This window comes from Sminthopsis crassicaudata, chromosome X (assembly GCF_048593235.1).
Source record: "Sminthopsis crassicaudata isolate SCR6 chromosome X, ASM4859323v1, whole genome shotgun sequence".
In the NCBI taxonomy this organism is placed as follows: Eukaryota; Metazoa; Chordata; class Mammalia; order Dasyuromorphia; family Dasyuridae; genus Sminthopsis; species Sminthopsis crassicaudata.
This window is the reverse complement of record NC_133623.1, coordinates 81,180,566-81,195,359: the sequence shown is the minus strand read 5'-3', so window position 1 is coordinate 81,195,359 and position 14,794 is coordinate 81,180,566. Positions and strand designations below refer to the sequence as shown.

The 14,794-nt window shown below is 45.1% G+C and overlaps 1 protein-coding gene across 1 annotated transcript in view; it reads left to right on the top strand.

Annotated features, from left to right (window-relative positions):
- LOC141548519 (phosphatidylinositol-binding clathrin assembly protein-like) overlaps positions 1–14,794 on the top strand; it is a 42,377-nt gene that overhangs the window by 7,056 nt on the left and 20,527 nt on the right. The window contains exons 6-14 of the mRNA XM_074277469.1: positions 647–758; positions 1,832–1,938; positions 3,305–3,346; positions 5,419–5,504; positions 6,674–6,797; positions 8,415–8,554; positions 10,659–10,768; positions 11,335–11,442; positions 13,038–13,193. Of these exons, the coding sequence (XP_074133570.1) occupies positions 647–758; positions 1,832–1,938; positions 3,305–3,346; positions 5,419–5,504; positions 6,674–6,797; positions 8,415–8,554; positions 10,659–10,768; positions 11,335–11,442; positions 13,038–13,193 (985 nt within the window). The remainder of the gene's footprint in view (positions 1–646; positions 759–1,831; positions 1,939–3,304; positions 3,347–5,418; positions 5,505–6,673; positions 6,798–8,414; positions 8,555–10,658; positions 10,769–11,334; positions 11,443–13,037; positions 13,194–14,794) is intronic.

Below are 14,794 nucleotides of genomic sequence, written 5' to 3'. Positions count from 1 at the left end.
TTGTTTTTTCTCGGTGGCCTCATCTGAGCCCGGTAATGGACTCTGGGTCACAGAGGAGATGTTTTTGCCTCTAATTTGCCCAATTCCCAGTCGCTTTCCTGAATGATTGTACCGATTCACAGCTCGGCCACCACCACACTGGAGGACCTGTCTCTCCTGCCCGTCCTTTGTCATGTGGGCCAGTTGGCAACCGTGGAGTGGTTGGGATTTCTTTCTTTTGGTATTAGCAATGTGGGCCGTCCTTTCAGATGGCTGTAAATAGTTTACAATTCTGCTCTTGGCAGCTGTTTGTTCCTCGTCTTTGATGTAGTGGAGCACAACTTTTGTTTGGGGTATTTCTCTTGTCTTTATATCTTGGATACCAAACCCTCCTCTGAGCAATTCAATAGAACCTTTTTTCTCCTTATTTACTCCTTCTCTCCTCAGCCTGCTTGTTTGTCCAGAAGTTTTATGTCACATAATTAAGAGCTGCCGTGTTACCTTTGATAATTGCCTGTGTCTCTTGGTGGCTTAAGAATTCCTTACCTACCCGAGGCAGATGATCCCACGGGACCATTTTCCAGGCCATCTTTCTATTTGTTTGCTTCGATGAAGATGACGGGAGGTTTGGTCCCTGCCTCCTCATGGATTCTCTTGTCCTCCACAGGCGCATCCCAATGAACTCACAAATGGTGTCATCAGTTCGGCCTTCATGCACCTATTTAAGGATTCCATTAGGCTGTTTGCAGCCTACAATGAAGGGATTATTAACCTGCTTGGTATGTTGCTACTTTCCTCAGGTCATGGAGGGAGGGAGAAGAGAGGGAGGCAGTTTGCTTTCTGAATTCATTTGAGCTCCCATTGGATCCCCTTTGTTGAGAGCCATTCCCTTTTCCTTGGCGTAAGCCAAGCTTTCTGGTGGCTGCCAAGGCCATTGCTTATAGACAAACATGGCCCTTGCCAAATCCTGAGGCGTCGCTTCTTTGGTCCCATTGACCCCCTCATGCCCATTCTCCAGAGCTCTGTAGCAAGGCCTTAAGACTGGCTTCTGACATCACATTCAGGTGACAGCACACTGCTGAAATGGTTTGCTTTTTTTCTCAGGGACCCCAAGAAGTTGCTTTTCTCCCTGAGATGGCCAAGCATTTCAGTTCTGGGGTGGGATGCTCTGGATTTACTCTTGGCCGTGCGAGCCAGTTTTTATTTGTAGAGAAGAGAGACAGAATGGCTGGAGGACCAGATTTGGAGGCTGGAAGAAATGGCTTCCAGCCTTGTCCCCAATGCCCACTGGCTAAGTTAATGTCAACTCAGGCCTCTGATACAGTCTACACTGTACTAGACCTGCAAGCATTTGGGTTCAAAAGAATATAAATCTGCCCTTCTTTTCTTGGCCACTGGCCTACTTGGGGATATTTCTTTTTGAAAACCCATTTGCTTAAATAACTATAAATATGTATACATATATTGTATCTAAGATATACCTTAACATATTTAACATGAATGGGACTACCTGCCAGCTAGGGGAGGGGGTGGGGGGAAGGAGGGGAAAATTCGGAACAGAAGCTTTTGCAAGGGTCAATGCTGAAAAATTACCCATGCATATGTTTTGTATATAAAAAGCTATAAAAAAAAAACTAAAAAAGAAAAGAAAATCCATTTGCTCCCATAAACTTATGTCCAGGGTAGAGCATGGATGACAGCAGGGCAGGGATGGGTGGTTTCCTTGCTCCTCTTCCCTTAAAAATGATCATTGCAAGGGAAAAACACTTCCACGCAGCCCCTCTCACCAGCAGCCCCCTTGGAACTCATTTGAGGTCTTCCCAGGTGTTTGAAATCTTTGTCTTTATTTTAGAAAAGTACTTTGACATGAAGAAGAACCAATGCAAAGAAGGGCTAGAGAGTTACAAGAAGTTCCTGGCAAGAATGGCCAAATTATCTGAGTTCCTGAAAGTTGCCGAGGTAACATGGTGGGAGCCAGTCACCATTCTCCCTGTGCCTGTTCCCACGGCTGGCTGCCCCGCTCAAAGTGCCGAGCCCTGTGTTGGCCAGAGTTGGATTCAAATCCTGCCCTGCCTCTTACCGACTAAGTCCTTCCCTCTCTAGCCTCAGTTACTTTGTCTCTAGAATGGGAGGAATAGCTTTCATAGTGCCTGCCTCCCCTGGAGTGGTTGTGGGGAGAGAATGAGATTTTCTCTGCTTTGCAATCTAGGTGTCATGGTTGGTATTATATCTCCCTAGTTAGTTGTTGAATTACTTTCTTTTAGAAAAACGTTCTTACTCTTGGCTTTTTACCTCCCCTTCACTTCCCAATCTGGTCCTTCCCCTGCCCAACCCAGAGAGTCATCCCTAGTTACAAAGAGCAAAAAAAGAAAGAAAGCATGGTGACTGTCCTCATACAGATCAGACAACTTGTATTGAGGGTCAGCAGGTCAGAGGTCACATGGGATAGTTTTGTGCTGCATCCATGGGGTCCGGAGGGGCTTTTCCCTAATCAGAACGGTATCCTGTGGTTGCAGAAAAGCGGTAAGATTCTCTCCTGCTCCATAAGCTTCATTCTCATGTTCCCTGCGGGAGCCGAGCCTTCTGGGGTTTGACTGAAATGCATATGTGAATTCTAGCCATGTGTAGTTATTTCAGGCCAGAAATGAAGAATTTTCTTAGCATTTTTAGCGGAATATAAAGAAACAACCATTGCTAGGGGTCTGAGGTGACTTCTGTCCCTTCAGTCAGTCACCAAATATGACTTAAGGGCTGTGCTAGAACCTAGAACACAAATACAAGAGCTCACAGTCTACCCAGAGTTCTTACAAAATGCATGGTGGCTGGGGAGACAGGAAAGGACTCTCGGAGGGAGCTGCAAAGGGCAGAGTCAAAGAGTAAGGGTGACGGCCTGTACCTCTGAGGGGGAAAGCACCGAGGAGGAGTACAAGAGAGCAGATAATACGATCCTTTTGGGGGCAACAAGCAGGCCTGCTTGGCTGACTTGGCCTGCAAAGCTGAGGGGTTCCAGCCCTGCTCCTCACACACACTGGCTGACTATCTTTGGTCAAATGATGCTACCTCTTAGAGTATCCTGAGAGAGAGGCTAGAGCCAGGTTGGAGGGGCTCAGAAACCCAAACAAAAGAGATTCTATTTTAACAGCAGCCAGTGAGAAAGCATGGGGGCTGCTTGAGCAGAGGAGTGGCAACCCTGTGCATTCGAAATCCTCTCTTGGTTGCTTAGGGAGGGCTGGATACAGGGAGGGGGTGAAAGGGCAGAGACGAGGAGGACAGTCTGTGGACTTCGATGCTGATTGTCTTAACTGCTTTTTTTTCTGTCTCTCAGCAAGTTGGAATTGACCAGGCTGATATTCCTGATCTTACTCAGGTCAGTGTCCTCTTGGGCTTGCTTTGGCCGGTTTACCCCCAGCTACCCTTCATAGATCACTCCATCTCATCACTTCCATTTGGAGGATCCATTTGCTTCTGTAGACTTGTGTCCGTATCACTGTCCCCGAATGATCAATTCCATTTGTGTGCTGGAAAAGTGGCATGTAGGGTGGGGGAGGGATGAAGGCGGGGCAGGAGCAGAGCAGCATGGGATGGGATGAGATGGCTTCCAGTGATTTCTTAAGGACCAAAGTTAGGAGGTGAGTGGCTTCTTATATATGTGTGTGTGTGCGTGCGTGCGTGTGTGTGTGTGTGCGTGTGAGAGAGAGAGAGAGAGAACACCACCTGTTTTCAGTCTCTCCTTGGTATGTGGAATTTCCTGTGTATGGTATGTGAAAGTCCCTCTGATGCCGTAACTTGCCATCAGCCTGGCCACGGGAACATGGGATAGCATTGCCCAGGACATTCAGATGTTGCCCCCCAGCTGCCGGGGTCAGAAGACTTCCTCATTCTTATGCTGCTAAAGCTGCTTTTTGGTTAGCTAGCATTCAGAGGGGCAGTACTTCAGCAGGCACTACAGGATCCAGAGTGCCAGACCTAGACTAGGAAGCCCTGAATTCAAATTTGGCCTCAGACATTCCCCCCCTCACTACACACACACACGCACACGCACACACACTTAATAGTGGGGTTTTTTATTGTATTAAGTTTATTTTTAAATACACACTGCTTTGTGAATCATGTTGGGAGAGAAAAATCAGAGCAAAATGGAAAAAAACAATGAGAGAGAAACAAAACAAAACAAAAATCAGAAAAAAGAAATGAACTTAGCATGTGTTGATTTCCATTCAGTCTCCTTAGATCTTTTTCTGAATGCAGATGCCATTTTTTGTCCAGAGTTTATTAGGATTGCTTTGGATCACTGAATCACTGAGAAAGAACCAAGCTTTTCATCGTTGATGATCACACGTTCTTGTCATTATGTCTAATGGATTCCTGGTTCTGCTTGTTTCGTTCATTATCAGTTCATGTAAATCTTTTCAGGCCTTCTTTCTATAATCAGATTGTTCATCATTTATTTTTGTACACTAATATTCCCTGACCTTCATGTACCACGGCTTGTTCAGCCATTTCCCAGTTGATGGGCATCCACTCATTTCCCACTTCTTTGCTACCCCAAAAAGAGCTGCTACAAACATTTGTGCTCATGTGGGTCCTTTTCTTTCCTTTATGATTTCTTTGGGATACAGAGCCAGTAATGGCACTTCTGGGTCAAATGGTTGGAGATGTGTTTTACTTTTTCCAATTACAAGTGAAGATAATTTTCTGCATTCCCTTTTGGAAGATTTTGAGTTCCAAATTTTTCTTCCTTCCCTCCCCCTCCCCAGAATAGCAAACAATCTGATACAGGCTGTCCATGTGCAATCATGTTAAACATATTTCTACATTAGTCACATTGTGAAAGAAAAATCCGAACTACAGGGAAGCAGCAGGAGAAAGAAAAAAATCACCTGCATTGATCCTCTTTCCGAGTCCATCGTTTTCTCTAGGTGTGGACTGGCATTTTCCATTATAAGCCTTTTACAATTGCTCAGACTCTTTTTGATGTATGATCCTGATCTGGTCACTTCCCACCCTTTGCTCTGTGACCCCCTGCCTGCCTCCATTTCCTCATCTGTAAGATGGGGAGAGGGTTGTTGTGCAGCTCAGATGAGATCATAATTGGAAGATAATTTTGTAAACCTTCAATCGCTCTGTAAATGCTGGCACTCATTATTAGTCAACAGATTGAACCTTTGTTCTTGACATTTAATGTCTGTGGGGACCCGAATCGAGTCCTTGCCATTCTCACGGGCTCAGGTGGACTCGATGATCTCTAGGCTTCCAACCTTGATTGGCACATTCTCCTGAGTGCCAGAAATGGGCATGTACAGAGCAGACTGGTGGCTGGGCAGTGGCAGAGGGCCTCGGGGGCACCCCTTTGGGTGAACTTGTGAGGAATTGTCAGGGTGAAGGAGGAGAAGACCGTGTTAGATCTCCCCCCCCCCAATCGTTCATGCTCTCCCTTAGGCCCCAAGTAGCCTGTTTGAAGCACTGGAACAACATGTGGCTTCTTTGGAAGGCCGCAAGACCAAGGAACTTTTGGCAGCTTACAGGTAAGTGGCCACACATCTGCTTCCCCCCACATGCCTGCTCTCTTGCCCTTCTCGCTGACTACCTTAGGCCCAGAAGGGGGTGCAAAAAGCTGCCCTGGAACCCCTCCAACCCTTAAATCTATGACCTTGTGAAATCACGTTATAGCACCTGGGAGCCAAGTCAAAGCTAAGATAAGCATTTTGCCCTTCTCACTGGGGATGGGGACCTGAGGGCTGACTGATGCTTCATTTTTCCCTTGGAGTACTGGCTATTGCACCAAGTACTGTGGACTCCCCTGTTGGGGGTGAAGGCACAACTGGCAAGGAGCCTGGATGGCACAGGAAGCATTTCTAGAGATTTCAGAGATTAAAAGCATCCTCTTTACCCAAATATATATCTCTCTCTCCCTCTCTCTCTCTCTCTCTCTCTCTCTCTTTCTCTCTCTCTCTCTCTCTCTCTGTCTCTCTCTCTCTCTCTGTCTCTCTCTCTCTCTCTCTCTGTCTCTGTCTCTGTCTCTCTCTGTCTCTCTCTCTCTCTCTCTCTCTCTCTCTCTCTTTCTCTCTCTCTCTCTCTCTCTCACACACACACACACACACACACACACACACAAGTTCATTCTCTGTCTCTCCTTTTTGCCTCCATTTCTGTCTGTGTCTGTTTCTCCAGCCCCCAGTGTCCGAGGGTTCAGAGGGACTCCAGGTTGGGATGCTCTGGGACAGAACAACTTGGGAATAGTGTACCTCCCAGAGCCCTTTTTCATTTCAGAGCAAGAAGGTGCTCAGGTCTGTGTATCAGCACAGAAGCCATGGAAACACTGAATAAGAGAGGGGAGAACCTAAGAGAAAGGAAGATGGGTTGGTAGCTCTGGGCAGGATCAGGGCCAAGGCCAGGTCTGTGTTTGGGGTTTTACTCTCCCTTCCCTTTTGAATCTGGCTCTTCCCTAGCCTTGGCAGGTTGAATAGGGAACGTGCTCTTGGTGGCACCCCTGCCATGCCCCCTTCCCCCACCCCCAGCCCGGCTGGTGACAGGTACTGGGAGTTTTATTTTTTGTTCCTCAAATTGTACTGCCCATCCGCTGTCCTGTCAGAGCCTGGTCACTGGTGCCCGTTTCCACTGGACACCATCTTACGAAGCTGAGAGCTATCTTTTGTTTGGGGAAACACATTTCTCGTGATGACTTGTCTTACAGAGCAAACAACCTGTCGAATGCTGTATCCACACTTAGCAACACCGAGAAGGCTCATAGCGGAGTGGTTGAGAAGCAGAAGAAACAGACTTTGGATGAGGAGCCAGTGGAAGTGCAATGTTTGAAGGTAGGCTAGGCTGCCCCACCCCCTTTGGTTCTGGACCCTGGCCTTGGGGACCCCTCGGGGTAGAGACCCAGCTTCACTGCCAGGGAGCTTGGCACCCCAGTGAAAGCGTAGCTCTAATTCTTTCCAATTGCAAGTGGCCTTCGCTTTGCTCTTCGGAGGCCAGGAAGGGCGTTTCTAGGACCCTCCCCGTTCCAGCCAGATCGCCCTGTCTGAGCTTGGAAGTTTTGATAAGATGAGATTCTGGTGTGTCCCAGCGTCACAACAGAATAACACTTTTTTCCTCCTGTGACTGGAGAGGACTTAATCTATTTTCTTTCTTTGTATCCTCCTGATGTACAGAGGGTGAGCTGTGGGAAGAACCCATTCATTGTATTCCCCACGTTAACCAATTGGGAAACAATATAAGAACAGTAATTCAAAGTACAGAGAGCAGTGGGCAGCTTTCAGTGCAACAGTAAGCGAAGTGGCCTGGAAAGCCGTGGGAGTGCTAGCTCTGCTGCCAGTCTCTCGCCACGGGGGAGCACTGAGGTGGTCGTTCCCCCTCGGCCAGTATACTTGTGAGCAAGTGTGAGCAGGGATGGCCAGGAAGGGGGGGGTGGGGAGGTGGGACGGCGGCTACGGAATTCTCAGCAAAGAATTCTTCCAAGATGGAAGAGGTGAACTTTGCAGCAAAACCTTAAGGGGCTGCCGGGAGTTAGCTGCTTAATGGTGACATCAAGTCTGGTACTGAAAACACTTTTTTATAATAACTTTTTATGTTTTAAAAAATATAAGCAAACATAGTTTGCAGCATTGACCCTTGCAAGACCTTGTGTTCCAAATTTTTCTCCCTCCCCTAGACAGCAAGCAATCCAGTATAGGTTAAACATGGCCAATTCTCCTAAACGTATTTCCACATTTATCATGCTACCCAAGAAAACTCAGACCAGAAAGAGAGAAGGAAGAAAAAACAAGCAAGCAAACAATAATCATGAAGATAGAAATACTACGTTATGATCCACATCGAGTCTCATGGTCCTCTCTGTGGATGCCCAGGTCTATTGGAATTGGCCTGAATCACGTTAGCCAGGCCTAATTTTATAGAAGAAAAATTTCAGTCAGGAAGCAGTGTTTTGTCCAACGGCGCACATATAATGTGTGGTAGAAGAATCACTTCCCATGTAAAAGCTTGCATTTTTCACAACCACTGAGAGGAAATAAAATTGTTTATTTCAGTTTTACACATGAGGAAGCTGAAATCCACAAAGGTAAAATTACATCTTTGTTCTCGAGTTAGCAGTGCAACTTGAAATATGGAAAGATTGTATATCTGCATATACATATTTGTAGCTCTGTCTAGCTTCATCTATCTATATAGCTATAGATTTTCTAAGCTACCAATGACATTATTACCCCCATTTTCATATAAAGAAACCAAAATTGTGAGAAATTATAACTTGCCTATTTGATCTTTTTGAAAACCCTTTTAAAAAATGGAATATTCTAAATGAATTTCTGTGGATCTTGTGAAAGTACAGCGTCTCTTCTTCAAACTCAAGATTTGCTGCAGCCATTGCAGGCCTGCGTCCCATCTTGGTCCCTTTAGGTTCAGCTGGACAATCTGTCATTTTCTTTTAGGAAAGATGTTTAAAAGAAATTCCATCCGTGACTAATTCTGCATCTGCATCTGCATCTGAGTCTCCCGGGATGATCGGGAAAAACACCGCTGCTTCTCCCTCTGCTGATACGTTTGCCCCCATCTTGCCTCCATCCGCCAGGTGAGACAAGCTTGGCGTTTTCTCCCAGTGGTGCTCTGCACAGTGCACAGGTGTCTGAATTTTAACCACTCCTTCCTCTGGCCCTGACGAGGTTGCCCCTCTAGCCCCATCTGCCACAGTAATCTGTCAAACTCAAAGCCTCTTTTATTTCTCCTTTTCACTCATGCATCTAAGTTTCTGAAAGAGCAGCCCGCTGGAGTCTTTGCTGGCTCACCCTTTCCTAATTGCCTTTTCATTATTTTATTCTGTGGGTCTGTTGGCCAAGTGCTGGCTTCAGTGTGGACAGGAGAGACGTTGCCCGTCTTGCTGTCCTCACACTTCCACTTCAGCAGCTCAACAGTCCACGCTCATATCCATCCGATAGTTCGACCATGGATCTGGGGACAGCCAGGGAGCCGTAAGAGGTAGAAGACCAGCTTCTGAGTCAGGAATACCTGGGGCAGTCAACTAGCATTGTTTAAGCACTTCCTGTGTGCCCAGCCCAGCACTAAGCCATAAAAAGTCAGCCCTTTTCTCCAGAAGCTCCCGGTCCAATGGCTTCAGGTCCAGCCTTTCTGGGTGACCCATACCCAGTCAATTCTTAGAGCATGAGTGGCAGAACTGGCACCAATTGAGATTTTAAGAGGAAGTTTTCATATTAGAAAATGACAGGGTCAGTACTACCCCCCCCCCCAAAAAAAAAAGAAAGAAAAAGGACAATTGGCATCAAGGATAATCATAAGTGCATGGAGATGGCGTGGAAGAACCTTACTTAACCAGAGAGCAGAAATATTCCCAATAATTAATTGCATTCTTATAAAATCCAGGGGTCAGCAGACCTACAACCCTCCGGTCAAACCCAGGGCCCTTTTACAGGCCAGCCTCTGGGAAACTTTGGTACATTTTGAAACAAGGTTTGATCATATTTAAAAATGTGGAGCCACTTTTTTTTTCAATAAAATTGTTATTGCTTTTCAATTATTATATTTACAAACAACATGGAAATTCGTGGCCTTATGATACAAAGCAAAGTACAACAATGTAGTGTAGCAGTATAGCCATCATCATGGGAACCAGGAAAAGCCTAAGCCTTAGGCCCAAGTCAGTACTTTCCAGTGGAAAATACTACTTTATACTTACAGAAAACTTACAAAATGCACTTGCATGTAAATGTAAAATATAATGTCAATAAGAAATGGCACTTGGCATTTTAAATTCTATACTTAAAAAGCTCTTGATACTTCCAAAAACAAAAGAAATTTCCAATTGATACTAATAGGGTATTTTAATTCTGTTAACTTTAATGTGACCACATCCTCCCTGAAATTCTTCAAATTGTTAATTGGGACTTCATTTAAACTAAAAACAGCTGTTCTGAGAGCAAGCAAAAAATTAATATTTAATGTGGTACAATTTTGCCATTTTACAGATGTTCTAAAAATACAGAATCTTAAAGCATTTTTTGATACAGATTATCCTCCTGATTAAGTGGTGTTACATTTGATATAAAATAAGTGAATGAAGATTTCTGTAAAAACAGAAAAGTTCTTGGTGTAATCGTTTGTGAAGTCTATAGCTGGAATAAGCTGCCAATTTATTACCAATTTATTTTTATTTTTGCCGAGGCGGTTGGGATTAAGTGACTTGCCCAGGATCACATAATAAGTGTTGAGTATCTGAGGCTGTTTTTGAACTCAGTTCTTCCTGCTCTATGCACTGCACCATATGGTTACCCACCCACCAAGCTGCCAGTTAATGATGCCAGTCCACCTGGGATACTTTTCTGCTAAGTCCCTGGCCTTCTACAGTAGCCACAGGTTTATCAATGTGAGTGCCATGGACAATCCATTGCAATTCAAAGTCAGTTGGCCTGTTACAGGAACCAAATTCAGTTGTCTTTTATTTATAATTTGGTCTTATCCTTAATAAAACTGTACTTGTCAAACGTCCACTAATTCCAAAAGATGTATTTATAAGGAGAACACAGTTTGATGTGTTCAAGGGCTGAATTTCTCTGTATTATATGCTACCTCTAAACCTATACATTGGATGAAAAATGAACCTAATCCAACATCAGGTGGTTTGGAGTCATTCACACCCTCTCTTTTTCTGTCCCCCACCCCAGTCTGACCAAGGTTTCTGGAGATCTATTTAATCTTCAGCCTGCTTTTGTTTTCAACTCACGGAACACTGCCACTACTTCGAAGACGTCCCCAAGCCAAACCTGGGAAAATGGTGAGTTTGTACTCCAGCCTAAGACACTGGGGCTAAATCTTCAGGAACTGGCGTTATGCTAAGAAATCGTCCCTTTTCAGCCCTTTATGTGGCAATGTTCATTTTTAGTTTTTTTAAAAGGGTAATTTTTTTTTTGGCCTTTTGAAATCAAATATATACAAAGTGAAATTTAGCCTTTGTTGTTAAGGAATGATACTTGAGGACCATTGATATAAATAATAATTATTTGACGTAGCACTGTCTTTCAGGGTCTCCTGTGGAATTAGAAAACCAGATTACTAAGTTTGTTAGAACTGTTTGTAAAATAAGAGTAAATGAGTTTCCGGTGAGGGACATGCCTGGGACTAAAGTGCATGGATATTGGGAAGCTGATTTGCTTCCTTTCCTTTTCTTGATCATATTCTGTGTAAGAAAGGCTGCCATCTGGGTGGAGATTATTATATCCCTAATTGTGTATCCATGGCTGTGTGTCCCATGATTGCTGAGGATTGTTTCTTGGTGGAAACTTTGAGCTTATTTTTGTACTATCACCCTGTAACAGTGCCTTTATGTGTCTGTCTTCTCAGAGCTCCCTCTGCCAGCTGTTCCAGTCTCTGCTCCTTCAGAAGTTCTTATGGATTTCGACTCTGTGTTTGGAACAAAATCACTGGATTTAGAGAGTCAAGTGGCAGATGGTAACAGTCTTATCTTCTTGCTGGTATCTCCAGAATGTTCTCTCCCTATCCTTTGGCCACCAGGCAGGTCTCTGACTTGATATCAACAATTGTTAGCAGACACTGACACTGAGAACATTCAGTACTTACGACCCACGGTTTGTGGTGGAGGCCCCACATGTGACCGAGGTGCCGGTATCACTTAGGGACTGACCTTATTGGTGCTGCTGGCGGCCTTCAGCACACATGGGGCCAGCCCATTGAGACAGGTTTTGATTTGCTTCCTCTAAGACCTTCCCAAAGTTCTTTATGATCTGGGGGCGAGTGAGATCTTGAACAATGCCAGTGGAGTGCCAACCAGGGCAGGCCTTGCTGAATTGGCAAGCTTTCCAGAGCGATCTAGATTTGGAGGCTCGGCTTCGAGTCCCAAGAAGCTCATCATCAGGTATTCAGCCACCAGGCCATGGGTAATTTTGGTCTCAGTGGCTGGTGGCAGTCTGTCCGCTGAGTGGTAGAGGAAAAGCAATCTACACCAGTGGAGGGAGTGCTTGGGATCATGAAATCATGGCTTTGAGGAAGCAGGAAGTCAAGATTTTAGCCACAGCATGTGGTAATCCAAGGGACAAGTAGCTTAGTTCACATGGGGCTCAGTTAGTATGAAAGTGATAAGACTTTGTCTTAATGACAGATACTGGAGGGACTGTGGAAAAACAGGTACACCAAAGCATTGTTGGTAGAGCTGTGAGCTGGTCCAGACTCTCTGTAAAGCATTTTGAAATTATGCCCCAAAATGCTAACTCTCCAACCCAGCAACACTAACACTGGGGCTGTACCCCGAAGAGATCAAAGAGGAAAAGGACTGTGGGTAGAAAAATACTCAGAGTGGCTCTTTTTGTGTTGGCAAAGAATGGGAAATAAGATGCCCATGAACTGGGGAATAGCTGAACAACTTAGGATACATGAAGGTTATGGAATAGTAGCTTTTAATACAGTGCTTGGAGCATAATAAATAATGATTAAAAATAGAAATAAAGGCACTTAATAAATGTTTATTTGCCGATTAGTATTGTGCTGTGAGAAATGATAGAGGGGATGGTTTCGGAGAAAGCTGGGCAGACTTATATGAACTGATGCAAAGTGAAGTAAGCAGAACCAAGAGAATGATTTGTATACCAACAACAATAATGTAACTGATCAATTTGGGAGGACTTAGAGACTCTGAGCGACACAGTGAGCCACCACAGCTTCAAAGGGCTCCTGATGAAACATGCCTCCTACCTCCATACCAGAGAGGAGATGGACTCAAGGGCAAATCCACTTTCCCCTCTTCCCTCATTTCTTTTTTTTTTTCTTTCTTCTTTCCCTCCCCTTCCTTCCCTTCCCTTCCCCTTTCCTCTCACCTCCATCCCCTGCCATTTGGCTTGGACTTTGTTTTTTTCCAATGGCTATGAGTGTGGAAGGGAAAGAATTTGCAACCTAAAATGAAATTGAATTCAAAACTGTTTTCCCTGCATTCTGTATAATGACTGAAAATAAGATTCTTTGTTGACCTTGTGGTTTTCTTTGTTTTCTCTTGCACGTTCTTTGAATGGATCACACCTGTCACCTTGGGCTAGGTGAGTTTGAGCCAAAGCCTCTTCAGGATGATGCCTCCAGTCTACCCGGGAAAACCCAGTGCCCAAGAGAGACGCTGCCTGCGTCCTGGTGGGAGGGCGAGGAGACAGAGGCTGAACTTCACAAGCGATTGCACGGCGTGATCTTCTCGGCTCCAGGTATGGTGGGTGCCTCACCCAGGCTCTGTGCACTCACGAATATCACGGTGTAGGACGAGTCGCTATTTGATTAGGCGGACAGACTGGCCTCTCGTTTCCTTCTCCAGTGGTGTGCCCCCCCAAGCCCGTGAGGCCTGCCCTGCTCTTGCCCTAGAGCACAGAGGAAAAGTGACTTGCCCATGCTTGATAGTGGCTCTTTTGCTACTGGACCCTGCTGTCTCCTGCTCTTGTTAGAAAGAATTAAGCTGCACCATCTCCAAGTATTTGCCATTTTTCCTTTGCTGAGCCATCGAACTGCTCCCACAGACTGCTCGGGAGCTAAACTTTCAATCAGTCCATCGATACACTGTTAGTAGACACCTGCTCTGTGCCAGGCATTGGCCTAAAATCTGGGGATAGAAAAGAGACAAAAAGACAGGCCCTGCCCTCAAAGAGCTTACAGTCTAACAGGGGTGGGGTGGGAGGAAGAAGCACGCTAACCAATTCTTCATAGGGCAAGACTTGGCACGGTCTGTCGGCTGTAGGTCAGATTGTGGCATTGAAGTACAGAGCAGGGGATAATGAGGCCTGTGGCCTCCTCCACAGCTTCCACGCCAGCCTGTAAGATGCTTGACTGTAGATTTCCCAAAGGCAATGGTGGAGAATAGCTGTGGGAAAGCCCCCTGCAGCCAAGAGTTGCCAGTAACAGCTCTGTTCTTTCTGGTGAGCTCTTATTCCATGGTCTTTTTGGTTTTGGTTTTTAAATCATCTTGCTGCTCTTGTGTTAGACCGGCATCTTTATTGCCCAGTATATCTCACCCCTGAGCTGTTGTCCCTCGTAGCAAAGAATGAAAAAGGGGGCAGGGGAAGCTTTCCACTAAACCGAGGTACCGATGTAATCTTGACTGTGTATTTGGCGTCCCACCTCCACAGTAAGTTATCAGAACCAGGTCTTGAACCCCAAACCCACATTTTTCTTATGTCTCCAAATATAACATATTTTTAAAAATAATTTGAAAATATATCATAAATAAAACACTATAGGAGCAAAATCTCCCCATTTGGGGTCCCTTCTGATTTTTTCATATTTCTTTTTTCTGAGGCTGGGGTTAAGTGACTTGCCCAGGGTCACACAGCTAGGAAGTGTTAAGTGTCTGAGACTAGATTTGAACTCGGGTCCTCCTGAATTCAGGGCTGGTGCTCTATCCACTGCGCCACCTAGCTGCCCCTCCTTCTGATTTTTTTTTGTGTGTGTGTGTGTGTGTATATATGGACTTTTACAGCTTCATTAATGATAGAGGTAACATCATATAGGAGACAGAAAGCTGGGCTGGAGGCCAGGAAGACCTCCTCTAATACACACACATACACACATACGACCACACGCACATGTATACATGAACACACTGTGGGGTGACACACAATGAACACCCATGTGTGGGGTGACAATCACTCTAAGCATGGACTTTTGAACTTCTTTTACTTATGACCTCTTTTTGCCCAAGAAATGCTTATATAATCCCAGGTATATAGGTATATAAACGAGGCTTATAAATCAAACGTTTACTGATAACGAATCAGAATTTTGTGACCGCCACATTCAGCTGTACAACCCCGTATGG